Source organism: Cynocephalus volans, chromosome 16 (genome assembly GCF_027409185.1).
Source record: "Cynocephalus volans isolate mCynVol1 chromosome 16, mCynVol1.pri, whole genome shotgun sequence".
In the NCBI taxonomy this organism is placed as follows: Eukaryota; Metazoa; Chordata; class Mammalia; order Dermoptera; family Cynocephalidae; genus Cynocephalus; species Cynocephalus volans.
In genome coordinates, this window is record NC_084475.1 from 16,097,075 (window position 1) to 16,123,288 (window position 26,214).

Here is a 26,214-nt window from a genome sequence, read left to right on the forward strand (position 1 = left end):
AGCCTCAAGAAAGCTAGCCAGGGTAAAGTTAGAGCAAGTGCATTGGCATGTTCTGGCTTCAGTGACTCAATTTATCCCTTCAGCAAAGTTTTATGGCTGAGGGGACTGACAGAGGGGGCAGTCAGCGGGGTGAAGGAATGGTGTGTAGCCCCTGAAAATGGCATGTACTCAGTTCAAGCTCCTTGAGTGATATTCATAAAGCCCAATGGAGAAGAGAAATAAGGGTGGCCAGAGGGGACTGAAGGCCAGGATGACTATGCTACATTTGTTAATCTTCCAAAGGCAGTCATGTAGATCTTACAGGATGATGCAAAATGACATAAGATATAGGCAACCGACTAGTTCAATTCAACAAACGTTTAATGGATACAAGGCACCAAGTAAGGTGCTGTGGACATTGCCAGGATAAGCCAGCTTCCTTCAGGGAGTGTGAGGGCTTACAAAAATAACAATGCTGTACAAAGCATGCTTTTGTAAAGGCGGCAATGGAGACACAAAGAAGACACAACATTATATAGAAATTCAATGACCAAAAGTCAGGGAAGGTGTTTGTGAAGGTAGTGTTTGATGCAGACCTTTAGGATAGGCATGTTTGAATGTTGACTTTATTGGTAGGAAAGAACCTTCAAAGCACAGAGAGCCATTTGGGCAAAGGAGCAGAGGCGGAAAGGGCTCCAACACATTTAAGGGATGGTAGTGAATCTACGTGGCTGCAGGAGTATTTGGCCTTGGGGGAGTTAGGCCTGGAAATGTACGCCTGAGTCAATTCATAATGGGCTTTGAATGTCAGGAGAAATTTGTACTTGTCTATTTGTAAAGATAAACTGCGGAAGATATTTGTGTGCAGGAAAGTGACATAATTCTACTGGTGTTTTGTTGTTGTTGTTGTTTACTTTTTTTATTATTATTTTTTGCAGCTGGCAGGTACTGGGATCTGAACCCTTGACTTTGGTGTTATCAGCACGATGGTCTCCCAAGTAAGCTAACCCACCAGCCCCCAACTACTGCTGTTTTAGGCAACAGCTAAACTGGTTCAAACACACAAGATTAGATACTAAAATGGCATCCTCCTGTCCAGCTGAGAAAGAGGAATTTTAATTACATAATTAAATTCATTAATGGGGAGAAGGGGCTCTTACTTCCCAGGGCCAACCATGCCCTTTTCTAATTTTATAAACTTTTTTTTTTTTTTTTTTTAAACGAGACTTCCAGACTTAGATCTCTGGGAAAACAGAAGTAAATACTGACACAGGCTTGCTTTGTTTTCCCAAGAGAGGTCTCCCAGGCGATTTCTCTAATTATCTTGAAAATTTTTACTTGTGTTTCCCTTTAGATTCAGCCAGGCTGAGGGGAAAACTGCAGTATTGCCTTAGATTCTCCAGCTTTGGTTTGGACGAAATATTAGTCCTGAGGAACTCCCTCCAAGGTTTCTGAGCAAGGCGTCTTATAGGCATTTGTTCCCAGCAACAGGGAGGGAGCTTAGAAGAAAGTAGGAGACCGGGTGCCCTGCAAAGGGCTTATTAAAAAAAGAAATTTAAAAAGGGGGGTGGATTTACCTGTCCATCTCTTTAGGACAATTCCGTAGGAAAATTAATCTGGACAAAAGCCGTGCCCTCGCCTCTGGTCAGAGTCTCTCTGGACCAGAAAGCGCCTGAACATGACGCCTAGAAGGACAGTAGCTCTGGGCTCACCCGCCGCCATCAGTTGACACACAATTCCGCCAGCCTCACAGAGGGGCGGATGTAGCTACAGCCTAGCGCGCCCCGTAGCCAATAAGAAGCAAGAATTCCCCGCCTGTCTCGGATTTCGACCAATCGGTATCAGAATTTGAGGTTGCTTCCTGGCGCCTCCGTTGCCGGAAGGGAGGCAAGCCCCTTGAGAGTTGCCAGTAACAAACATGGCTGCGACCCCCTGGAGGAGGGGACGTGAAGTGAGGAGGGGGTTGGGAGGGGAGAGGACGCGGTAAAGGAAGACTGGCCCCCGGGCCCCGGTAAGTACCAGAAGGCCCGTGGCCCGAAAGTGGGGAGCAAAGAGGCGTGGGGCTCGGCCTTTCGCGTCCTCTGGATTCTTGATCGAGGCGAGGAGAGGTTGGGGTCTGCACCCACAGAATGGCCTCAGGGGAACTCTCCTCAGGGGCCGTCAAGGGACTGGCTCTTGCCTCCAGCTCTTGGCCTTTTCCTTCCCCCACGTCCTCAGACGCCGGCGCTCGGCCCTAGCGTGGCTTCGTGTGGGTCCCTCGTCAGAAATAAAGCCTCCCGCCAACGAAGATTCCCGGCCCCAGGTTTGTCGCTGCTGGGCCCTGGCCCGGAGGGCTCCCCGCGCCGCTGGCATGCGTATTCATAGGCCTCTGGGGGTCCCCATCCAAAATAAGGACCGTCGTCTCGCCTGAGCGCGCTGCGCTGCTGTCCGAGGCGCTGGTGCCGACCGCGTCCCTTGTCCCCGGAGGGACGGAGCTGGCCGAGGGGCTTCTCGCAACCTTGAGCTGCGATGTTGCAGTTTGCAGCGTGGTTTTTTTTTTTTTTTTTTTTTCTTTTCTTTTCTTCCATCTTTCAAGAATGATTTGAAGACGCCTCAGACCCAACCACAGGATTCACAATACTTGCCATCCTGTAAACTGATTTCCGGGCTGTGCCCTCGTTCCTCTGCCGCACGCCCCTAAAACCCAGTTCTCACAGTCCCGTGGGTGCCACGGTGTGAGCCCCCTGCCCGGTGCCTAGTGCCCGTTGCAAGCAAAGCCCTGCTCTTCTTTCATTGGTGTGTCACCGCGCGCTGCACTTTGGCGTACTCATTGATTTGGTCACGTGCTGCTACATCCCACCTTCTCTTCCAAGTTTTTCTGTGGCTCTTGGGGAAAAAAAGGAGGGAGCTCTGTACTGAATCTGTTTTCCTTCTAGTATGTGGTTTTGTGCATTGAAGGGGTGACAGTTTTCTCACGCTTTATCCACGGCTCTGCTTTAACGACATAGTTCACTTGTTCCCAGAAGATGGAAGTGGGGACAGGGGAGTTGTAACGTTTTCATTTTACAGATGTGGAGGGTGTTTGCAGTCAAAAGGTCAAGGCTGGGGTCACCTAGAACCAGACTGGAATCCTGAAGTCCAGATTCTTGAGTTCTTTATTCAGTAGAGCCAATTGTTTCCTAGGTGTGATCTGAGGAAACCAGTTCCCTAACTTCTCTGAGCCTCTTGCAGGGTGGCTGTGAGCATAGATGAGATGGCATGTATACGATTCCTAGCATGCTGTCTAGCACTTACTAGGTTCTTAATGCATTTTTGCATTCATCAATTTTAAGTCACCATCAGATAGTTCATTATCTGGTTTCTTGTATTAATATTTATTGTGATCTCTCTCTGTAATATGGGGGCATAGATTGTTTCAGTGATTTTCAGTTGAGAGGGCAGGGAGTACAGAGTCAGGAGCAAGGTGAGACTCTTCCTTGTTTTTTTGTGTCTAGAGATGTTTTTGTCAAAAAAAGAATTTTTTTTTTTTTTGTGGTTGGCCGGCATGGGGATCTGAACCCTTGACCTTGGTGTCATCAGTACCATGCTCTAACCAGGTGATCTAACCAGCCATCCCTTTAGAGATGTTTTTAATAGGTATGTGTTGTGTACAAGAACAGTGTGGAGACAGAAAAAGGTTGAGAACCACGGAAGGAGGAAGAAATACTACTGAGACGTATCTTTATGGTACTCTTGGCAAAAGAAGAGCCGACCTTAGTCTTCTAAGAGGTAGTTTAAAAAATTTTTTAAAGCAGTGGCACAGGTAAGGCTCACTATTTAAAGAGTCAAATAAAAGTGATCCATGGAATAAAAAAGTTTTAAAATCACTGTAAAGATCAGAACACATCAGAACATAGACTATTTACCCTGTAACAGGGGATAACACATTCAGATAAAATCCACAAATACTCTGCAAGTCTTATTTTAGCTGCCGTGTTAACACTAACTTCCTTACTCACTGGTTCTCCTTGTTAGAACTACAAACAGGGAAACTGGAGTATACTGTGGAGTAATGCATTGACCAGGGAGGTGAAGTACAAACCGTCCACTTGATAATCAGCCCCAAAATAATTGAGAGTTAATTGTCCTTGAACCCCCCCACCTGCACCCACCCCACCATGCCCCTTGTTTGCGATGACCTGACACCAGATTAGACCGGGAGAGCCAGGGCTGAGCAGTCTAATGGAAGAAAACAGCCCTTCACATTTCTGTTTTGAGAAGTTGCTAGGGAGTGCCAGCTTCTAGTGTTGAGAATCAGCCTTTTGGAAATCTTAACTCCCGTAGAACTAATGAGAAATGAGGGTTTCAATCGTTTGGTTCCTCCCTGCTGCTCCTTCCCTAAGCTGGGCTTGGGAAACAATTTCTATGGGGAGGAGCACTCATGTAAATATTACCTACACCGAAGGCTTTATTTAACCTAGCCTGATGAGTTAAGTATGAGCTCTTAAATAGCAGTCTGAGCAGTAAAGATAGAGCCTCTAAGTACATTCCTTGTGTTCAAGTGAGAAAGTTCCAGGTTAGGCTTGGCACCCACTGGTAAATGTACATCAATATTTTTTATCTTGTCATTTGTGTCAGTGTTGTTTTCAGGATGGTGTTTTTACCAAAAAGATAGGTCCCTTTAAAAATATTGTTTAAACCTTGCTTTCCGACAGGCCTGGATTTGTTTACAGCAGCACAAGTGAACGAAAGGGTAGGCCACCGTTGAAGCAGGAATATTTTTCTTCCAGATGGACACGCCAGCCAAAATGTTTAGTTTGGTGATCAGGGGTTTGTGTAATAATAAGCTTTGCCTGTGGCTGCTGAGACAGTAGTAAACAGTATGGGTCACACGGCATGGCAAGTAGGGTAAGGGCTGGATTTAGACTCAAGACTGATGCCTGCATAAGGCCAGGCAAATCCCACACTGATTGCTTTGGGTTTTGCTGGCTCCAGTGACCAGAAGTGATGGGTGTGAGTGTGTCTGTGAGGTGTGACCAAGGGAAGGAGAACCTTGAAGGGCTTAGAGTGGCATTCGGGAAACCAGAAATTTTATTGTAATTATATGAATCCGGTTTTCATACTTCCAGGATCTTCTTGAAAAAGAGATTTGTGATACCAATCTTCCTTAGCAGGGAGGTGAACAGAAAAATACTGAAAAACACTTGGAAAAGATGTACGCTGGAGAGAGATTCAAAGGTGTACTCAAAGAGCGTAAACCTTCATTAGGTTGACATGGAATCCAAGGAGGGAATATTGCTTAGTAACATAAGGCAGAACCTATTGCAAAATCAGAATCAGAAGTTGCTGATTGTTTTTTACTCTGGTAAAATATACACAGCATAAAATTTGTCATCTTAACCAGTTCTGTAATATTAAGTACATTCGCATTATTATACAATCATCACCAGAACTTTCTCATTTTCTCAAACTGACACTCTGTCCCTGTTAAACACTAACTCTCCATTTCCCCCCTGCTCTCACCCTCTGGCAACCACCACTCTACTTTGGTCTCTATGATTTTGACTACTTTAGGGACCTCATGTAAGAGGATCATACAGTATTTGTTCTTTTGTGACTGGCTTATTTCACTTAGTATAATATCTTCAAGGTTTACTCATGTGTCAGAATTTCCTTCCTTTTTAAGGCTGAGTTATATTCCCTTGTAGGGATACACTACATTTTGTTTATCCATTTATCTGTCAATGGACCCTTGGGTTGCTTCTACCTTTTGGCTATTGTGAATAATGCTGCTGTGAACATAGGTGAATAAATGTCTGCTTGAGTACCTGTTTTCACTTCTTTCGGGTATATACCCAGAAGTGAGAAGTTGCTGTTTTAGAAGATATATTTGATATATTCACATGATTTGAAAATCAAAAGATGGGGGCTGGCCGGTTATCTTACCCAACTGCCACAGGGGGAAAAAACCCGACAAAACAAAAGGCAAAAATCAAAGGTATAAAAGTATATAGAGTAAAGATTTCTCCTCCCACTTTTGTCCCCAGCCACTGAGTTCCAATTTATTAATTTTTTCTTTTGTGAATTATACTTTTTGATGTTATGTCTAAGAAATCTAATCCAAAATCACAAAGATTTTCTATTTCTTCTTCTAGAAGTTTTACAGTTTTACTTTTACGCTTAGGTTTATGATCCATTTTGAGTAATTTTTATATATGGTGCAAGCTATATTTCTATAGTTCTTTTCTTTTTGCATCTGTATATTCAGTTGTGCTGGCACCATTTGTTGAAAGATGGGTCTTTCTCCATTGAATTGCCTTTGCACCTTTCTCAAAAATCTATTGGCCATATATGTCTGGATCTATTTCTGGACTCTCTAATAACAGGCCAATACCACACTGCTTTAATTACTGTAGCTTTGTAATTCTTGAAGTCAGGTGATAAAAGTCTTCCAATTTTGTTCTCTTGGGGTAGTCTAATTTGAATATCTCTTGTTGCAACTTTTCATATGTAGAAGATACTGGATTTCTTGTTCTTAGTCTCTCAAGGTTAGAATAAACCATAAAGTCATCTCTTTCTACTTCCCACCTGCAGTATTAATTATCTCCACAATTTTCCAGCCTCTGCTCTGTTCTTTCTAGTAATGGGGAACTCATTGCCTCACTCAACAGGGCAGCCTGTTCCTTTTTTGTTGTTGTTACAGAGTTCTAATTATGTGTAAAGATATTGCTCGTATTGAGTCCCAGTCTGCTTCTCCCTGTTCCTAGTCCTGTTCTGGTGCCTCCCAGAGTGAGCCTGGCCTTTCTTGTCCCTGGTAGCCATCATACCTAGCCCTGCTCTCACCTGATGTGTGTTTTTTATGTACTGGCTAAGTGTGTTCAGTTCTTCCTACCATTTCTTATCATAATATTTCCAACCTGGTTGCGGCTCTCTGGAAGCCTTCCAGTTTTGTCAATGTGTGTTCTTCTTAAAGTGTGTGATGCACAACTGAACAGAATATTTTAGCTATGATCCGATTATATACAGAAATCAGACTTACCCTTCTCTTGTTGGGGACATAGCATGTCTGTTAATATGGCATAAATGTAAATGAACTTTGGGTGGCCATGCTCACTTATATTGAAATTGCATTTATCTAAGCTATTTATATTAGTTTTATACAGTAGTTTTTGAGCCTAAGCTCAGGATTTAATATTTTTCCCAGTTAAATTGAACCTGTTGGATTTGGCCCATCATTTCAGCCTGTTAAGATCTTGGATCTTGACTTTGATCTCCTTTCCATGTTTATGTTATCCAAGAATTTGATTAGCATACCATCTGTTTCCTAATCTGGGTAATTGATAAAAATATTGACTAGAACACCACCAAGGATAAAACTCTGCAGCTTGAGATTAAAAACCTCCCTCCAGCTTAACATCTCTTATCAGTTAGTTCTCTTTGAGCACAGCTATTCAACTGAATACAAATCCACCACATTGCAGTTTTTGGTGTGGTGGGCATGGCCAGAGTGCAAGCACAGCTAATGAAGGTTGTGTTAAAAGGGATTAGCACAGCCAACTCCTCACCTCACCCTCAACTTGAACCTTGGGCATCTTGGACCCAAGTAGCTCTTTTTGACCATAGTTCTGAGCTTGGCAGACGGAAGCATCCATCCCTTTGCGTTCATGGCTACTGTTGTGCCTTTGTCTAGATACTCATCATGGCAAACCAAGATTATCGTAATTTTCTTCTGACTCTTCTTCTTTTTTTTTTTTTAAAAGATGACCGGTAAGGGGATCTCAGCCCTTGGCTTGGTTTTGTCAGCACCACGCTCAGCCAGTGAGCAAACCGGCCATCCCTATATAGGATCCGAACCCGTGGCCTTGGTGTTATCAGCACCGCACTCTACCGAGTGAGCCACGGGCCGGCCTTCTTCTGACTCTTCTGCCAGTAATTTCTTTTCCTTGTCCCTCTGATTTATTCTCTATCCACTTAAAATGCTGGGACCTACTCAGAAACTTTTAGTGACTGCTCAAGGCCTCTTCGGTTTGCCTTGCAGGGGTCTCTGCATTTTGGCTTGGATCTCCATCCTATGTGTCTTTCATTTCTTCACTTTCGCCATACTCAGGCCCTCTGCTCTAACCAAACAGATCTAGTCACTGTCTGTCAAAAAGCCTACGTACATTTCTTCCTTAGTGCCTTTGTTGGAACTTCTAATTCTTGCTTAGATCACTCTCCCTTATCTCACTCCTGAGCTTTCTTAAGCGCCCAGCTCCAGCCTCACTTCTTCCAGGAAACCCTCCCTGGCTGGTCCAGCACCCAGTGAGCTCTAACTGCAGCACCTGTTGTTTGTAATTCTTATTTAGCATTTCAATGCCAACTTTTTTAGTTATCTTTTTTCACAATAACCCAAACCTGACTATATTCGAAATCCCGCTAGGGAAGAGACTGTTATCTTACATTTTTTTGAAAGCAAGACCATTCTCTACACTCTTTTATTAAATGTATGCAACTGCCTAGCATATCCTTGATAAAAGTTTCCTTCATCGTTCCTTCTCTCTTTTATATCCAAGTCTGCATGTGCTAGGTATTTAAGAAGTTGGTTGAGCTGATTTAGTTGGATCTCAAATTCTACCTTACTTTTTAAAAATCACATCTATTGAGGCAAAATTTATGGACAGTAAAATGCCCCTATTTATGTACGTAGTTTGAGGAATTTTGATAAATGTATACATTGACGTAACCACCACCCACGATCCGGATATTGAACAGAAGATCCCTGTGCCCTTTGCAGTCATTTCCTCCCCCTGTCCCTAGGCAACCAGATCTGTTTGCTGTTGCTGTAGATTAGTTTTGCCTGTTCTAAATTTCATATACATGGAATCATACACTATGTACTCTTTTGTCTGGCTCCTGTCACTCAGCAAATAGTTTTGAGATTCAGCCATACTATTATACATACGAGTACTTCATTCTGTTCTATTGCTGGGTAGACTTTTATTGTGTGGATACTTGTATACTGCACCACGATTTGTTCATCTGTTCACCTGTGAGTGGATATTTGGACAGTTTCTGGTTTTGGGCTATTTTGCATAAAGCTACTATGAACATTTGCATACAATTTCAGGATATATGTTTTAATTGCTGGGTCATATAGTAAGTGTATATTTAACTTTATAAGAAACTGCCAAACTTTTCGAAAGTGGTTGTACCATGTTACATTACTGCCAACGGTTTATGAGTTCGTATCCTCACCCACATACCCACATTAGATATTGTTCGTCTGTTTCATTTTAGTCATTCTAATGGATGTATATTGGTATGTCATTGTGGTTTTAACTTGCATTTCCCTGATGACTAATGAAGTTGGTCATCTTTTCATGTATTCATATTGGCTATTTGTATATCTTGTTTTGTGAGGTGTCTGTTCAAATCTTTGCCCATTTTTAAAAGTTAGGTTGCTGGTCTTATTAAGCTATACAAATTCTTTATTCTGGTCACAAGTCAGATGTATATATTGTGAATATTTTCTCCTAGACTGCATTTGCCCTTTAATTTTCTTTATGGCATTGTTTTAAGAATAAAAATTTTTTTATTTTGATGAAACAATTTATGAGTTGTTTTCTTTTATGGTTCAAGTTTTTTGTGTTCTAAGAAATCTCTGCTTAATCACAGGTACAAAGGCCTCCCCCACCTCTATATTTTCTTGTAGAGGTTTTATAGTTTTAATTTTAATTTTTCTTTTTTTTTTAAAGATGACTGGTAAGGGGATCTTAACCCTTGACTTGGTGTTGTCAGCACCACGCTCACCTAGTGAGCAACCGGCCATCCCTATATGGGATCCGAACCTGTGGCCTTGGTGTTATCAGCACCACACTCTCCCGAGTGAGCCACGGGCCAGCCCCTAATTTTAATTTTTTTATTTTAGAAATTTTTTTGGTGAAAATGGAAGTTAGCTTTTATTCAAGAATACTGATGACCTGAGAGAGATGTTAGCCTAACACCTCTCTGATGGAGCACGGCCAGCCTAAAGCCATCTCAAAGACTCAGATTTAGTGAGGGGTTTGTAAAGAGGGGGTGAGGGAATGGAACGTGGGAAAGGAAAAGCAGGGGGGGGACAGAGCTGTGTGGGCTGCATACAAGGAGCTAGGTGCAAGGTCTCTCCAAGGCTCCCTCTGGTTTCTGCTCCCATCCTTGCTGTTGTCTCAGGATCCTGATTCAGGATGGAATTAGCATAGATTTATTGTTGTCTTCCTTGGTTTCTCAGGGTCTGGACATTTCGTGTCTTGTAGCAAGTCTGCAGCTCCAGAATGATTGTTCTAAAGTATTCTCCTAACCCATTTTTCTGTTTAGAGCTTTATTAATTTCTTCTTCAGTTTGGTTCAGGAGATCCTCGAGAGGTACCCCTTTCTGTTGGCTTTTAGGCTCTGATCGCTTCCATCTGCAGCTCCAGAAGAGCAGGGTGCCTTTTGGTATCCTGCTCACAGCACCATAACTATAGGGGCCAAAGGAAAACGTCACCCCTGAAAGTTCATTAATAAAAATCACTGACAAATTTAGATCAATAGGAAGAAAAGGCATAACAAATTTTATTGTTTAACGTGCCAAAGGAAGGCAAAGCACATGGGCATCACAAGAGAGTAATTTTTCCTTAACTTTTATGTTTAGATTTATGATCCATTTTGAATTAATTTTTGTGTATGGTATGAGTTAAGGGTAAAGGTTTGTTTTCCTTATGGGTGGGTCTGTCGCTGGACTCTCTCTTCTGTTCCATTGATCTGTATCTCTCTTTATACCACTACCACGTATGATTACTGGAGCTTTATATTAAGTCTTGGGCAGTGTTAAGTCCTCTACCTTTATTTTTCTTTTTCAAAGTTGTTTTGCCTATTCTAGATCCTTTACCTTTCCATATAAATTTTAGAATCTGCTTGTTAATTAATTTCTATAAAGTGCCAGCTGGGACTTTGATTAAGATTGTATTGAATTGGCCGACTGGTTAGCTCAGTTGGTTAGAGCGCTGCCTTATAACACCAAGGTCACAGGTTTGGATCCCCGTACTGGCCAGCTGCCTCTGCTCCCTCCCCCCAGAAAAGATTGTACTGAATCTATAGATAAGTTTGGGGGTGATTGACATCTTAACATTGAGTCCCCCAATCCATGAACATGGCATGTCTCTTCATTTATTTAAGTCTTCTTAATTTCTCTCAGCAGTGTACAGTTTTGACATATATTTTTATTAAAGTCATCCCTAAGTATTTCATGGTACTATTGTAAATCATATTAAATTTTTTTTATTTTCCAATATTTTATTATAGTATATAGTAATATAATTTATATTTCTATTTTGACCTTGTCTCTTGCATGCTTATTTGTTCTAGTATCTTATTTGTAGATTCTTTAGGATTTTCTACATACACAATCTAGTCTTCTGCAAATAAAGACAGTTTTACTTATTTCTTTCCAATCTTTATGCTTTCTATTTCTTTTTCTTCCACCTGACTTTTGAGTCCTTATTCTTGACCTAGGTGGCATTTGGCTCATATTTCTTTGCTGATGATAGTAATGGTAACTATTTATTGAGTACCTACTATGTGCCAACTATTGTACCAGACCCCTTGCGTATACTATTTTACATAATTCTTTTTTTTTTTTTTTTTCTTTTTTGTGACCGGCACTCAGCCAGTGAGTTTACCGGCCATTCCTATATAGGATCCGAACCCGCGGCCGCTGGGAGCGTCACCGCGCTCCCAGCGCAGCACCCTCCCGAGTACGCCACAGGCTCAGCCCCTATTTTATATAATTCTTATAGCACCTCTGTGAAATAGGTACTGCCATTTCCATTCTATGAGCAACGACACAGACTCAGAGAGAAAAATAATTTGCAAGGCCATTGGCATTTGATACATGTTGTTGGAGCCGAGATTTGAACCCAGGGATATTTGGCTTTGAAACCTATGCTTTTTTTCACATTGGGCCAGATGCAGAATTGGCCCTTTAAGGATACTGCTGCTGGTTTCAGATCAGACAGTTAAGAACAGCTCTCTCCCAGAATCCCATGTATGGAATGATGGGAAAACACAGACTCTTAGAAAAAATGTCCTGTTCCTGGCTGCCCTCTCTGCACTGCTGTGGTTCTAGCTGGCCACAGAGTTATTTCACTCTTGCGGTGCTGGTGGAAGGAATTAACAGGCACAATCCCCATTTGGCTCCTGGTGCCTTTTCCTGTGTGGTGACTACCTCATCTAGCCCCTGCTGGGATGGGGTGTCATGGGGACCTTGAGCTGTAGTCGTAAACAGGGCCTGGGCAGCCTGAGTCAGAGAGCAGCCTTGGGGAGGAGTAGATTTGGCCTCTCAGGATCTCATTTCAGTTGGCTGCCAAAGACCGAATGTCACTGCATTACAAGGCCACTTCCAGCGTCACTGTCTGTCTCTGACCCTTTGGGGCGGGCTCAGCTTTGAAAGCCCTGACTGGAAAGGCAGGGGTAGGGAGAGACTTGGCAGCGCAGCCTATGACATCAGCTCTGGTGCCACCTGGAGAGGAGTCAGGTGGGATTTTGGAGTGGAGTTGGTGGCTGCAGAACCTGGGCCTTCTGGGTGGGTCCTCTGGACACAGCTTCTTTTATCATTTCTTGACAGCTCTTTTATGGGTCAGTTTTCCTGGGCTCATGACTGGATCCTCTTAACGAGGCTGCAGGCCCCAAAGAGAATTGCCCTAGTCAGCAGGTTAGTGCTTTCTCCGAGAGGAGTCACCTGGCACCAGACCAGTTTACTGTGTCACTCTTTATCCAAACATGCCCTGGCCTGAGATCATTAAAGTTGTGTTGGCTGCCAGGATGGAAGAGTGAGGGTCTGGACTTATGTGGCATGGCGGGTATGGTGGGCAGGTAGGGCTAGTCTTAATTTTCCAGATAACTAGCCTACTTTTATCAAACTTGTTGGCAGATTGGATTGCCCATCCTTGTGGACATCTGCCCAGGTGCCTGTTGGGCACTGCCCTCAACTGCAGAGAGGCTTGGGGTCTGTGGGCATGTGTATTGGTGAGTATGGCATGCATTTCCTAGCATATGGAAAGAGACCAGTGTGTCTCTACCTTCCGCCCTCCCTGCTGCTCCCTGATTATTCAAGGTGTAGCTAGATTCCAGTTGACCTTACGCTAACCTTAACCCTAGTTTATAAAGATGCTGATAAACCAAGGCTTTACCTACTCATTGGAAGTCAGTGATTAACAGAGCACACATGGAACAAAACAGAGACTATGAAGGTTACAGGAGAAAGCTTACACCCCTCCAGAATCCCCTCCAGAGCCCTCTGGCTCCTGGCCTTGAGAACTTGCCCAAAGCTCCTGGAGCCTATGGGGGCACTGGTGCTAAGTGAGGCCAGTTCTTTTCCACATACTTCTCTATTGTTTAGATGATACTGTTATGTTACATAATAGCTGCCTGATCCCGCAACCTGGACTCATGCAATTTCTTTCTTCTTTTTACCCCAGATGCTGTGACTGTAACAGTCTCGCTGGGGTTTGTACATGTTGGGGAGGAGCCTTCCTTTTTGGGGTGACCACATTCCTCTGGGCATGCCTGCAGTACTCTGGGCCCATGGACCTGAAGGAGAAGCATCTGGTAGGCCATATTCTGTTACCTTATGGGTGTTGTCTGTGTATCTCTGTTGGACTCTCCCCACTTGTGTTTGCCTGGGAGGTCCTCATTTCAGGGCCTTAAACCAAAAGTGAGGAAGGGGGCATGGCTCTGAGGCTCAGGGGGGATGTGACCGGGACCCCCTCTAAGAGAGCAGTATTGGTCAGCTGGAAAGCATAGACTCAGGGAACTTGGAATAAAGGGTCAGGAGTGGACTGGTTGATGCAACTACACGGGAGCAGGGATTCTGACTTGGGTTGGCTCCAAGCCAGTCTTCCACTTCTCGCCCAGGGCTGTGTAATTTAGTTTGTTTGCTCTTTGCCAGGGCTATGCCCCAACCTGCTGAGCTGTGTTGAGTGCTGTTGGGCACCATCTCTGTGGTTAGGGAAGAGCTCCCCAATCAGACTCCAAACACAGCTGCTTAATCAGCTGGCGGTGGGCAGCCAGGCGGTCCAGGCCATCCATGAGCTCAGCTTTCTCCTCCCATCCTGACTTGTCAATCAGAATATTCCTCTCCCACGACAAAGACTGCCCTAGAGGAGGTCCTTTTGTCTCTCACCTGGCTTCTGCCACACTCCTAATAGATCTTTCCATCTCTGCTCACCACCCTCCACATGCCTGCCACAAAACTGGTCAGCAGCTCTGTGGCACTGTCTAAAACCTTTAGTGTGTACAAAGCCCTATGTAATCCTGCTCCTTTCTGTTGATCCAGTGTCCCCAGCCTCCCTGCTTTGACTTTGCCACTAGTAATTCTGAGTGCTTCAGAGTTTGGACACACACACCATATTTAGGCTGTTACCTAAATGCTCCCCACCCTTTTTCCTGACAAACTCCTTCTACTTTTTCTTCAAGACCCAGCTGAGGCATTATCTCCAGATACATCCACCTTCCTTTCCAGAGGTCCCTCCTCTCGGCATTAATAGTACCCCCACCATTGTACTCACTATACTCTATTGAAAAAGTAATCTGTTTCTTCCACTTAGTCTCAATATCCTTAGCTCCCAGACAGAGCCTGGCATGTATCAATGGCTTAGTAAATATTTATTGACTTGAACTTCTGGACAGTGATCTTCCTGCCAAAGAGATCTTGGGGAGCTCTGGAGAGGGAGCTGTGAGTCCACAAGAGCAGTGCCTCTGGTGGCGCCTGGCTAACTGCTGCCTGTTCAGCTCCAAGCTTTCTGTGCCTGTGGACCAGCTGTGCAACAGGCTTGTGGACTTGAATTTGAAGCAGGTGTGTTCAACCTCCTGTTCACAGCCACCTTTGGCTGCTCTGCAGGTGTCCATCCTAGCAGTGCTTGACACAGACGGAAAGCTACACTTGCCTCTCTTCTAGCCTGGGTGCAAGGTTGCCATCTACAGCTGCAAATGCCTTACACTGCTCGATTCCAGGGAGCACACCCCCAGAGGCTCGATGTTGTGCAGTTTGGTGGCCTGTCCGGGTGAAGTTTATTGCCCCCATAACAGAGGATAGTGTTGTCCTCTGGTTCCAGCCTGTTGCCGAAATACCAGTGCCTAGTGTATTGAGGAAGTAAAGTTCTTTGATCGAGGGGGCTGACTTCTCTTGTGAGTCTGAGGGAGAAGACTTGAGAGCCCAGGCTGGATAGCTCTCAGGAGCCATTTTTCCTGGAGAGTTGCTCTTCGTCTTCCTCCTCCTCTTTCTGGTTAGATGATCGTGAACTAGAAAGCATCGTCACCATCATCATCAGCCATATTTATGGAATGCTGACTTTGGGTTGGTAGAGCTCTAGATACTGGGGAGGTAGCCCCTGGCGTGAAGAGGCTTATAATGTAGTTGTGGAATTGACAGTACATGTAGTTAAGTAATAGGACCTAATGGGGTTTCTACCTGAGGTAACTTATGAGTTGTACAAATGGGCTTCTCAAGATGATCCCTGTGGCTCTGAACAGTCAGAAGGTGTCTTGAGGAGCAGGATTGGGAGGAGGTGGCATGATGGTAACTGATGGTAAGGTGGTCTGTTGTCCCCTAGCTTAGCCCAGGAGTAGTTTGGCTGTTGCTGGGTGGTTCCCTGCCCACGCCCCCCACACCCCGTGCCCTTTCTGACCTACCAATTCTCAGTCTCTACTTTAGAGCCTTTTCCCCTGTCCCCTGTCCTCCAAGCCCATGGTTAACCTGCTGTCACAGAGACAGCTGAGTTCCTGCTTCTTAGATGCAGGGATCCTCTTCCCATTGCTGAAGTGGGCAGTGTGGGAAGTGGGGCAGGACAGGGAGAGGACTGTGCTAGGGCCCTGCATAGGGTCTGTCACACAGAAGGGAGAATGTTTGCTGACTTGTGGTTCCCACAAGAGCAGTGCCCCTGGGAGCAGGGGACGGGGGACAAGAGCCTTTCTCCTTGGCTACAGCCCGATTGCACAGGTGGCAGCAATCATCCTCATAGTGGCTGGCATAGAAGCTGACCCTGCCCTGTCCTCTTTTCTGTTCCCCATGGAGACTTCCTGCCCTTAACCTCTTGACTGCCTGTCCTCTCTTTGTTCCCATCCAGTTCAGCTCTCTGTTTAGTGGAGGCCCACAGGGAGCTGTGCTGGAGAAGGGGGAGGAGAGAGGCTCTTTCTTCCCTTCCCTGCAGCTCGAGATGGTGTTGTCTAGGAAACAGAGGACTCTGGAGAAACACTCTCAGGCTCCAGCTCTCACTCTCTGGTTTTGCGACCTGTTAAGCTGTTTCCTGTCCCTTGGGCTTTTGCAGCCTCATCCTGAGGATGCCCTGGCCACAGGCAGAGAATTGTCCCATTCACACCCAGTGCCTTGGCCCCTGCTTCACCCAGGTGCCTGTGCTGAGAGCTTCTGTATGTCAAACTCGGGGTCCCAGAGTAATGCTTCTGGGGACACTACTCGCTCAGGCTCTGCTTGATGCTCCAGGAAGCGCTGAGGCAGGAGCCCCAGGTAACTGGCTTCCTCTTTGTTCCTGGGAGATGAGGGGTCCCAAGGCATGCTCCTGGTCCCAGTAGAAGTCGGGCAGTTGTGTCTGAATGATGCTGGGCATTTAGCAGCAGCTGGCTGGGCTCTTGACTCACATTGATTAGGGACTGCTGGGGGTCTGCACACCTCTCCCACCAGATTCTTCCTTCTGCCAGATTCTTCCTTCCGCTAGCTTCCTGGGCCTCTGCTCAGCTCTCCTAGAAGTCACTGCTCCAGTCTTCTCAATGGCCGATCTTCCTGTCCCTCATCAGGCCTTCCCTTTCCACTCAGGATGTGCTACTATTAATAACTCGCAAGTCCCCTCTCCCCTCCTTCCTGCAGCTCTGTGGAAGGAGCTGTTGTTGGCTTCACTGCATGCTGGGGAGGCTCTGAGGGACATGGGGAGCTCTCACAGATGATGGGCTCTTCCACAGTGGGGCTCCTAACCTTGCTCAGTCACTTGAGGGCAAAGGACAGGTAGCGTGGGAAGAGAGCTGGTGTTTGGGTACCCCAGGGTACTCCTTGGTACCAGCAGTTGCCCTCAGGGCCCTGAGCTGACGACAGCTTTACCTCCCATCTGTCCGTCTGTTCCTCTGTCCATCTGTCCATACTCTGGCTGTACTTTACCCTTCTGCTCACCCTGTAGTGGTTTCCTATGAAGGACAGGCCAAGCTCCTGGACATGTGGCAGAGCATCAGACAAACTTTCTCCTCTCAACCTCCTCTCTCCTCCCGCCTTCCCTTTCCTCTCCCTCCCTCCCAGCTGCTGTGGCAGCTGCCTCCTCCCCCTCCTCCTCCCTCCCTGAATCTGCAGTGTGACTGGAAGTAGGCTGAATTAATCAGCAGATTGAAGCTCTGCTCTGCTGCGCCCGATGCTCTGCAGCACCCGGCTCCTTGCTCACACGCTCTCCAGCCCTCTCCCCTCTTTTTTTCTCTCCTCTCACTCTTCCTTCCCCTCTCTATCACGCTCGCTCTCACTCTCTTTGAGGGCAGTGTTGGAAGTTGCCGTAGCTGACTCCTGTGGCTCAGGCTCTGGCTCATGCTGTTTAAGCAGACAGAGCTATGGATGCCCCACCAGGGCAAACACAACCAAGTGAGTACACCAGCTTGGCTTCGACCTTGTCCTCTCATGCCTTGCTCCCTGCTTTGAGTGGGAGTCTTTGGGTTATCAGCTGCTGTAAGAGTCCTGAAGACAATGCAGGATGGAAGGCTGCTCGAATGAGCACGAGGTAACCATGAGCTTGGAAGGAGGTTGGGAATGGGAGGCAGAAAGCCAGTGTGTCTCCGCCTGCCAACCAAGCACCCAAGTCACCCAGAGCAGGATCGGGGCCCATGCCTCCCAGAAGGGCACCCTGCCAAGGTATGCGAGGAACCGGTCTCCATGCACAGGTGACAGAAGCTTGGGGCCTGCACGCCAACCCTCCTCAGGGCCAGCGAGGGGGCTTTTGTCATAGGACCATATGGGTAACTGAGACAGGAGCCCCCAGAGCTGGGCTGATTTCTTCCTAGGTCTTGGTGGCTGCAGGAGGTGGGGAAGAAGGTGGGTGAAAGTGCTAAGGTCAGCGTGAGCCTGGAAGCATGAGGGAGGGGAGGAAGAAGCTTGCTGGAGGCACTGGCTTGCCTGGCTGCCCACGGAGTCTGTCTGTGTCTGGCCAAAGCAGAACAGCATATAGTGGCTGAATCTGCTTCAGTGATTCAGGCATTACGTGGGGTCCAGCTTTGTGTCCACTCCCCGCCTGCACTGACCAAGAAAGCTGTGACAGTGAGGGCCTAGAGAAGGTGCCAGGCCCCAGCCAGTTCTAATTAGTGGTTATCTGCTGTTCTCAAGGCCTAAGGTCAAGGTCTAAATTCATAACCTGTCTACCTGAGCTAGGGGACCTTGATTCTGTTGCTCCTGAGACAGGTGGAGTAGGAAGGAAAACAGCTGCTATGCTGAGAGAACCTCAGAGGAGCTCCAAAAGGACAGGAGCTGGGGGCTTGGGGGCTTCTGGCTCTGGGTCACCTGAAAAACCTGGCTGCAGGAGAGCTCAAGTGTGTCCTCTCTTGAAAACCTTGTTATTATATTTTTGGGGTGCAGCTGGCCGGTATGGGGATCTGAACCTGTGGCCTTGGTGTTACAAGGCTGCACTCTAACCACCTGAGCTCACCAGCCAGCCCTAAAATTCTCAGACTATCCAGATGCTCAGCTTTGGGCCTCGAGAGCTGGTCCTGTTCAGGGGCAGGTTCCTCATGGCTCTGATTTGACAAGTAGAGATCTCACACCACCGTGTTGTTCCCTCAAATCCCCATGCCCTGCCAGCACCCCCTTTTGTGATAGAACAAAGATATACAAGCCCGGCCAGTGATGGGGGTTCGCTGTCAGTCTCTCCTGAGTTGGAACTTCCTTGGGGCCTCAAGTTATCCTCTCCTCTTGGTCCAGTTGAGCCTGAGCAGTTAAAATAGTGGAGTGGGTAGGTTCTGCATGAAAAGCATTGGTGTAAGTAGAGCAGCAGGGCCTCCCCACCTCTGGTGTAGAGACCTTGCCCCTTGCCCCAGGAAGGCCTCTGGAGGTGCCTGGCAGTGGGGTGGATGGGAATTTTTAGTATCTGGGAAGCAGGAAGACTCTCTTGTTACCTTTGGGGGCTTAAGGCCAGGTCACATTTTTCTTCACCCTTCTTGGCCTCAGTGGGCAAGAAAAGCAGACCTCGGACTATGTGTGGACTTGGGTTTTCACTCATCAGATAATAAGAACTACACCTGTTCTCCTGCTCCTGTCTCCCTGTTGGTGCCAGCACACTGGGTCCTCAGCCTGAATCCGTGCTGTGAGAAAGGCTACCAGAGTCTGCTCTCCACCAGCCTCTTCTGAACTGCCTTCAGAAAGCATGAGGCTCTTCCTCCAAGTTCCTTAGCTTTGGCTCTTATCTCATGTGGAGAAAAGCTGAGGCACAATGAGAGAAAGCAGTGATTTGACCCCTAACCCAGGCCCTCCTGCTGAGAAGGGGTGAGGTGAACTGCCTTGGCAGTTGGATATGCTCAGTCAAAGACCATGGAGAGAAGACTGGCCCAGAAGGCTATGTCCTTACCATGGGGCCAGCCTGTACGGGCAGGCACTGCCTTTGGGCGGCACATAATTACAGAATGGCTTATTTTCCCTCTGCTGTGCTGTCTTTAATTGCCAGTCTGGAGTTGGTGCCCCTAGCCAGACACAACATGCGGGGGCAGATGCACACAGACAGCTCTGCGGGAGCATCTGCCACCCTCTGGCCCGTACCTCCCACACCTGGAGAGGAGCAGAGCACAGCTTCTAAGTACCTGGGGGCAGAGAGTAAGAGAGCATCACCTGGGGCTGATGGCTGTGCAGGGTGAGGGGTCCTGGGATGAGGCAGCTGATGTGAATAGAGTATCCAAGGTCTGCAGGCCTGGCTCTCTGGCTGCTCCTCATAGCCTTTTTTCTCTGCCTTGCTGGAAACTCTCACCTTCTGAGCATGGTCCTCGTTCCAGGTTGAGCATCTTCCTAGCTGATACTGCAGTCCTGTGTGGTTTGCCTGCCCTTCCTTTCTTTCTCCCTCCCAACCCCCACTTCTTGGGTGTGCAGCTTTCCACCTCTGCAGGCCAGCCTTTCCTGCCTCCAGCATTTCTCACTTGGTCGTTTCTGGACACCTGGCCCAGGCACGTCCATCCTGGGAACTTTGGCACCCCACATTGTGGAGAGGAATCTGGGAAGGCTGAGCCTGTGGGAGAAGGGGTGGTGGTAAAGGGAAGACTCTGGGGGCCCAGGCTTCGCACCCCAGCCCCGTGTACTGCTGCTGTGCCTCCAAGATTCTCCTTTTCCCTTGGGCGGAAGGAACAGGCCTCACCCCTCTGGCCCAGCCCTTTAGACCTGAGAAGGCCTATAGTCTCCTCTTCCTCCTTTATAGCCCCCCCGCCCGAAGGCTTTCTTCTCTTCCATATCAGAAACTCAAGGACATGGTGGGACATTCATTTGTCCTGGGCCTTGGCCTCTCAGGGAGGCCCAGGATCCTGCCACAGGGAGGTGGGTGCTTTGGAGTGCAATATTTCCCCATGTTGAGGTGTGGGCCCCCTGCCTGGAGGCCCGTTTCTTCTGAGCTGAAATAACTAGTTCATCCCCTCTGGGAAGAAGGAGCTCTTATCTTCATAATCCCCCAAAGCCACTGTGGAGAGCAGGGATTAGGTGAGATTTAGACAAGGGAGCTGGGAAGTCTTGGGGCCAGGCCCACTCTGGAAACCAATCCTCATCCCTCAGGCTGAGGAAACTAGCAGTAGGGCCTGCCTCCTGGGCTTCATGCAGGTGGTCTGCGGCAGTGAGATACTGCCCCAGACCCAGCTGCTCCTTGTTGTTGTGGGGATGTGCGTCCTGTGGGGGCTGAGGCTAAATTGCCTGTAAAGAGGGTGCCTGCAGAGACAGGCAGGGAAGGGGAAGTCCAGAATGTTAGCAGGCACAGCCGGCACAGGACACTGGGTACGCAAGTCTGCGGGCCATAGGAGAGGAAGAGGGGGGCGGGGGCGACAAGGTGAGGCAGCGGTGTCACCAGCTCTGCGGACCTTGGTCAGTACTCCTCAGTAGATCACCCCGAGTCCCTTTCTTGGTGCCTCAGGTCTAGAGGTTCGCTCCTCTTGCTCAGGAACTTTTCCTGATGCAAGCTCACATGGACATTCTTCAGTTTCCCTGGGGGAAGACTCACTCCAGCCTTTCTTGGGGACATTCTTTTTCCTAAGATCCCAGGGCTGGGGATCAGATGTGCATCAGATTCAACCTGTGATTAGCTTCACTCCCGGAAGTTTTGTTTTCATAGGTCCAGGGTTAGGCCTGGACATCCATGTTTTTAAGAGCTCTGGGTGTTTTTACTACAGGTTTTGGGTTGACAACCCCTGATTAATGTGTCCTTGGGATCAGTGAAGCTACTTGTGTATTCATTCACTCATTCATTCATTCATTCATCCATCCATCCATCCATCCATCCATTCATCCATCCATCCATCAAGTATGCACTGAGCTTGTGTGTGCCAGGCACTATCTTAGCAGATGGGTGGGAAGGGGTGTGGAAATGGAAGAATTCAGTACCTGTTTTCAGGGAATATGCAGTCTAGTTGGAGAACTGGACATGTAAATCTATGGTTACAATTTGGTAAGATGCAGACTGTGAGCCAGATTGCCCAGGGTTCCATCAGAATACAAACCTCCCCCTGAAGTGCAGTTCTGGGTTTTGGGAAAACGTCCTAGAGGTGGTGATGTTTCAGCTAAATCTTGAAGGAGTAAGAGTTGTCTGGGATGGGGGTTGTGCTTTTGGCTAGGAAACACATAAAAGCATTTGATCATGAGCTAGAGAGCATGGTGCATGGAAGGAATAGTGGGGAAAGAGGCTGGAGAGGTCGGCAAGTCCTGAAGGGCCACATGGAGCCTGCACAGGGGTCTGGGCTTGATTTGTAAGGTAAAGGGTGTCAGTTGATTAGGCGTGTGCTTACTCTGGTTGGGTGTTGCAGTGGGTTTGGAAAAGACTGTTTATGTAGTTTTTGTTTTGTTTTGTTTTGGGTACCCAAAAGTGGGTTTGGGTAGAGACTGGGGTGGGAAGGGGAGGATGGAGTTTGGTCTGGGACGTTCCAGAGGTGACTGGGTGAGACGGCAGCTGTGGGAGGAGAGGTGGCTGGTGCTGAGGGCAAGTTTGGGTTTTTGGACATATTGGCTCCTAGGTCTCTGTGGAACAGCTGTGAGGTGGTTCAGTAAATGGGTCTATATTTGGGGTAGTGGTCAGGCTCAAGGTAAAATTTAGGAGCTGTAAACTTATTGATGGTAGATGACTGTGGATGAGGTTTCCCTGGAATCGTACAGAAGTTTGCAAGGTGTCCTAGGATGGACTATGGGGTAGATGGAGGGAAAAGAACAGCCGAAGTCAAAAAAGGTAGAGAAAAGTGCAGGAATGGGTGAGTCTCAACCAGGAGTGGCCAGGCCATGAGATCATGGAAGATAGTATGGTTGGTCCTCGTGCCATCTGGGGACCACCCATCCATACCACATTCCACCCATCCATACCACATTCCACCCATCCTTGGTGAGATGAGTGTGGTGTGGTCGCTGCATGGCCCTACCCTGGGAACAGCTATCTTTTTTCTTTCTTTTTTTTTTTTTAATTTTATTTTGTCGATATACATTGTGGCTGATTATTGCTCCCCATCACCAAAACCTCCCTCCCTTCTCCCTTCCCCCCCCCAACAATGTCCTTCTGTTTGCTTGTAGTATCAACTTCGAGTAATTGTGGTTGTTATATCTTCTCCCCCCCCCCGGTTTTGTGTGTGTGTGTGTGTGTGTGTGTGTGTGTGTGTGTGTGTGTGTGTGTGTGTGAATTTATTTATTAATTTTTAGTTCCCACCAATAAGTGAGAACATGTGGTATTTCTCTTTCTGTGCCTGACTTGTTTCACTTAATATAATTCTCTCGAGGTCCATCCATGTTGTTGCAAATGGCAGTATTTCATTCGTTTTTATAGCTGAGTAGTATTCCATTGTGTAGATGTACCACATTTTCCGTATCCACTCATCCGATGATGGACATTTGGGCTGGTTCCAACTCTTGGCTATTGTAAAGAGTGCTGCAATGAACATTGGGGAACAAGTATACCTTCAACTTTATGATTTCCATTCCTCTGGGTATATTCCCAACAGTGGGATAGCTGGGTCATATGGTAGATCTATCTGCAATTGTTTGAGGAACCTCCATACCATTTTCCATAGAGGCTGCACCATTTTGCAGTCCCACCAACAGTGTATGAGAGTTCCTTTTTTTCCGCAACCTCGCCAGCATTTATCGTTCAGAGTCTTTTGGATTTTAGCCATCCTAACTGGGGTGAGATGGTATCTCAATGTGGTTTTGATTTGCATTTCCCGGATGCTGAGTGATGTTGAGCATTTTTTCATATGTCTGTTGGCCATTTGTATATCTTCCTTAGAGAAATGCCTACTTAGCTCTTCTGCCCATTTTTTAATTGGGTTGCTTGTTTTCTTCTTGTAAAGTTGTTTGAGTTCCTTATATATTCTGGATATTAATCCTTTGTCAGATGTATATTTTGCAAATATTTTCTCCCACTCTGTTGGTTGTCTTTTAACTCTGTTAATTGTTTCTTTTGCTGTGCAGAAGATTTTTAGTTTGATATAATCCCATTTGTTTATTTTTCCTTTGGTTGCCCGTGCTTTTGGGGTCGTATTCATGAAGTCTGTGCCCAGTCCTATTTCCTGAAGTGTTTCTCCTATGTTTTCTTTAAGAAGATTTATTGTTTCAGGGTGTATATTTAAATCCTTAATCCATTTTGAGTTGATTTTAGTATACGGTGAAAGGTATGGATCTAGTTTCATTCTCCTGCATATGGATATCCAGTTATCCCAGCACCATTTGCTGAAGAGGCAGTCCCTTCCCCAGTGAATAGGCTTGGTGCCTTTGTCGAAGATCAGATGGAAGTAAGTGTGTGGGTTGATTTCTAGATTCTCTATTCTATTCCGTTGGTCAGTGTGTCTGTTTTTATGCCAGTACCATACTGTTTTGGTTATTATAGCTTTGTAGTATAGCTTAAAGTCAGGTAGTGTTATGCCTCCAGCTTTATTTTTTTTGCTCAGCATTGCTTTGGCTATGCGTGTTCTTTTATTGTTCCATATAAATGTCTGGATAGTTTTTTCCATTTCTGAGAAAAATGTCTTTGGAATTTTGATGGGGATTGCATTGAATTTGTATATCACTTTGGGTAGTATGGACATTTTCACTATGTTGATTCTTCCAATCCAAGAGCATGGGATATCTTTCCATCTTCTTGTATCCTCTCTAATTTCTCTCAGCAGTGGTTTGTAGTTCTCATTATAGAGATTTTTCACATCCTTGGTTAACTCAATTCCTAAGTAATTTATTTTTTTTGGTGGCTATTGTAAATGGGCAGGCTTTCTTGATTTCTCGTTCTGCATGTTCACTATTGGAGAAAAGAAATGCTACTGATTTTTGTGTGTTGATTTTGTATCCTGCTACTGTGCTGAAATCATTTATCAATTCCAACAGTTTTTTTGTAGAGGTTTTAGGCTGTTCGATATATAGGATCATGTCATCTGCAAACAGGGACAGTTTGACTTCATCTTTTCCAATCTGGATGCCCTTTATTTTCTTCTCTTCTCTGATTGCTCTGGCTAGTACTTCCAACACTATGTTGAATAGGAGTGGTGAGAGTGGGCGTCCTTGTCTAGTTCCTGTTCTTAAAGGAAAAGCTTTCAGCTTTTCCCCATTCAGGATGATATTGGCAGTGGGTTTGGCATATATGGCTTTAATTATGTTGAGATACTTTCCCTCTATACCTAACTTATAGAGGGTCTTTGTCATGAATGAGTGCTGAACTTTATCAAATGCTTTTTCAGCATCTATAGAGATGATCATATGGTCCTTGTGTTTGAGGTTTTTTTTTTGTTTTTTTTTTTTAAGATGACCGGTAAGGGGATCTTAACCCTTGACTTGGTGTTGTCAGCACCACACTCAGTGAGCGAACCAGCCATCCCTATATAGGATCCGAACCCGGGGCCTTGGTGTTCTCAGCACCACACTCTCCTGAGTGAGCCACAGGCCAGCCCGTGTTTGAGTTTATTAATATGGTGTATCACATTTATTGATTTGCGTATGTTGAACCAACCTTGCAACCCTGGGATGAATCCCACTTGATCGTGATGAATAATTTTACGTATGTGTTGCTGTATTCTGTTTGCTAGTATTTTAGTGAGGATTTTTGCATCTATATTCATCAAGGATATCGGCCTGTAGTTTTCTTTTTTGGCTATATCTTTACCTGGTTTTGGTATCAGGATGATGTTTGCTTCATAGAATGAGTTTGGGAACAGCTATCTTCTTTCTGATATTATGTCCTTCCTAGTGTTTTAGTGTTACAATATCCTCTCTTTTGTGAAATGGTGGTAATAAAAGATGACAGGTTTTTGTCCTAATGTCTTTCCTAGGAACAGTGAAAAGCTATCATCTCTATGCTAGTTCCCCTCTCCTCATTAAAAAATATGTGTTTTCTGGTCCATGAGATCTAGCAGACTGGCACCATTGAGATAAATTGGGGGGTCAGCGGTGAGGACTGTCTGGGTGGGGCAGGGAGAGCGCCCATGGCAGGGGGTTGAGCACTGAGTGAAAGGTGAGTTAGAAAACACTGAGTATAGAAAGTGGTTGTTTTTTTTAAACTTACTTTAAAGAGTTGGGGGCTGTGTTTTATAACTTTGTGGAGATTTGGATATGATTACACACTGAGGGGCAAGAGCTGGTGGAGGAAGAGAAGAGAGAGCTCAGGAGGAGGGAGGGAGGGCTGGGGAGGTGGGTGGGGACGGGCCCAGCCTGCGATGGGGCCTCCAGGAGATGACAGTGCCTCCTGCTTCCCGGCAGGGAGAACCCCCCTTGGCCCTGGGCCTGTCCACCCGGAAGGCCCTGAGCATCCTGAAGGAGCAGCTGGAGGTGGTGCTGGAAGAACACCTCAAAGAGAGGAAGAAAGGTCTTACGTGGAAGGTGAAGCTTCTTCATGGGGCAGCCGGAGCCTCACTGGGATGGCAGAAAAGCATGGAAGGCCCTTCTCAGGGCTGTGATGTGCCCAGAGCAGCATGACGCAACTGAGGCATCATGAAAAATCAGAAGCCGGGGTTCCCTTTCATAGTGATGTCCTGAGCTCCCTAGCTGCAGGAGCCCAACAGGCTAGACCCAACCGAGGTCAAAGGGAGCAGACCAGGGCAGCCACGGGGC

General features: G+C 46.5%; 1 protein-coding gene across 15 annotated transcripts in view; it reads left to right on the forward strand.

Moving 5' to 3' along the window:
* The window catches only part of TMEM94 (transmembrane protein 94), a 49,254-nt gene that overhangs the window by 9,138 nt on the left and 13,902 nt on the right, over positions 1 to 26,214 (forward strand). For 5 of the 15 annotated variants that reach the window (XM_063081426.1, XM_063081437.1, XM_063081439.1 and 2 more), the window contains exons 2-3: positions 13,409 to 13,538; positions 25,864 to 25,983. In XM_063081426.1, coding sequence (XP_062937496.1) covers positions 13,409 to 13,538; positions 25,864 to 25,983 — 250 coding nt within the window. Of the gene's footprint in view, positions 1 to 1,910; positions 1,991 to 2,226; positions 2,282 to 12,409; positions 12,466 to 12,495; positions 12,514 to 12,555; positions 12,643 to 12,861; positions 12,957 to 13,408; positions 13,539 to 25,863; positions 25,984 to 26,214 lie in introns of those variants that run through there. The other 10 variants (XM_063081428.1, XM_063081431.1, XM_063081430.1 and 7 more) reach the window with 10 other exon arrangements.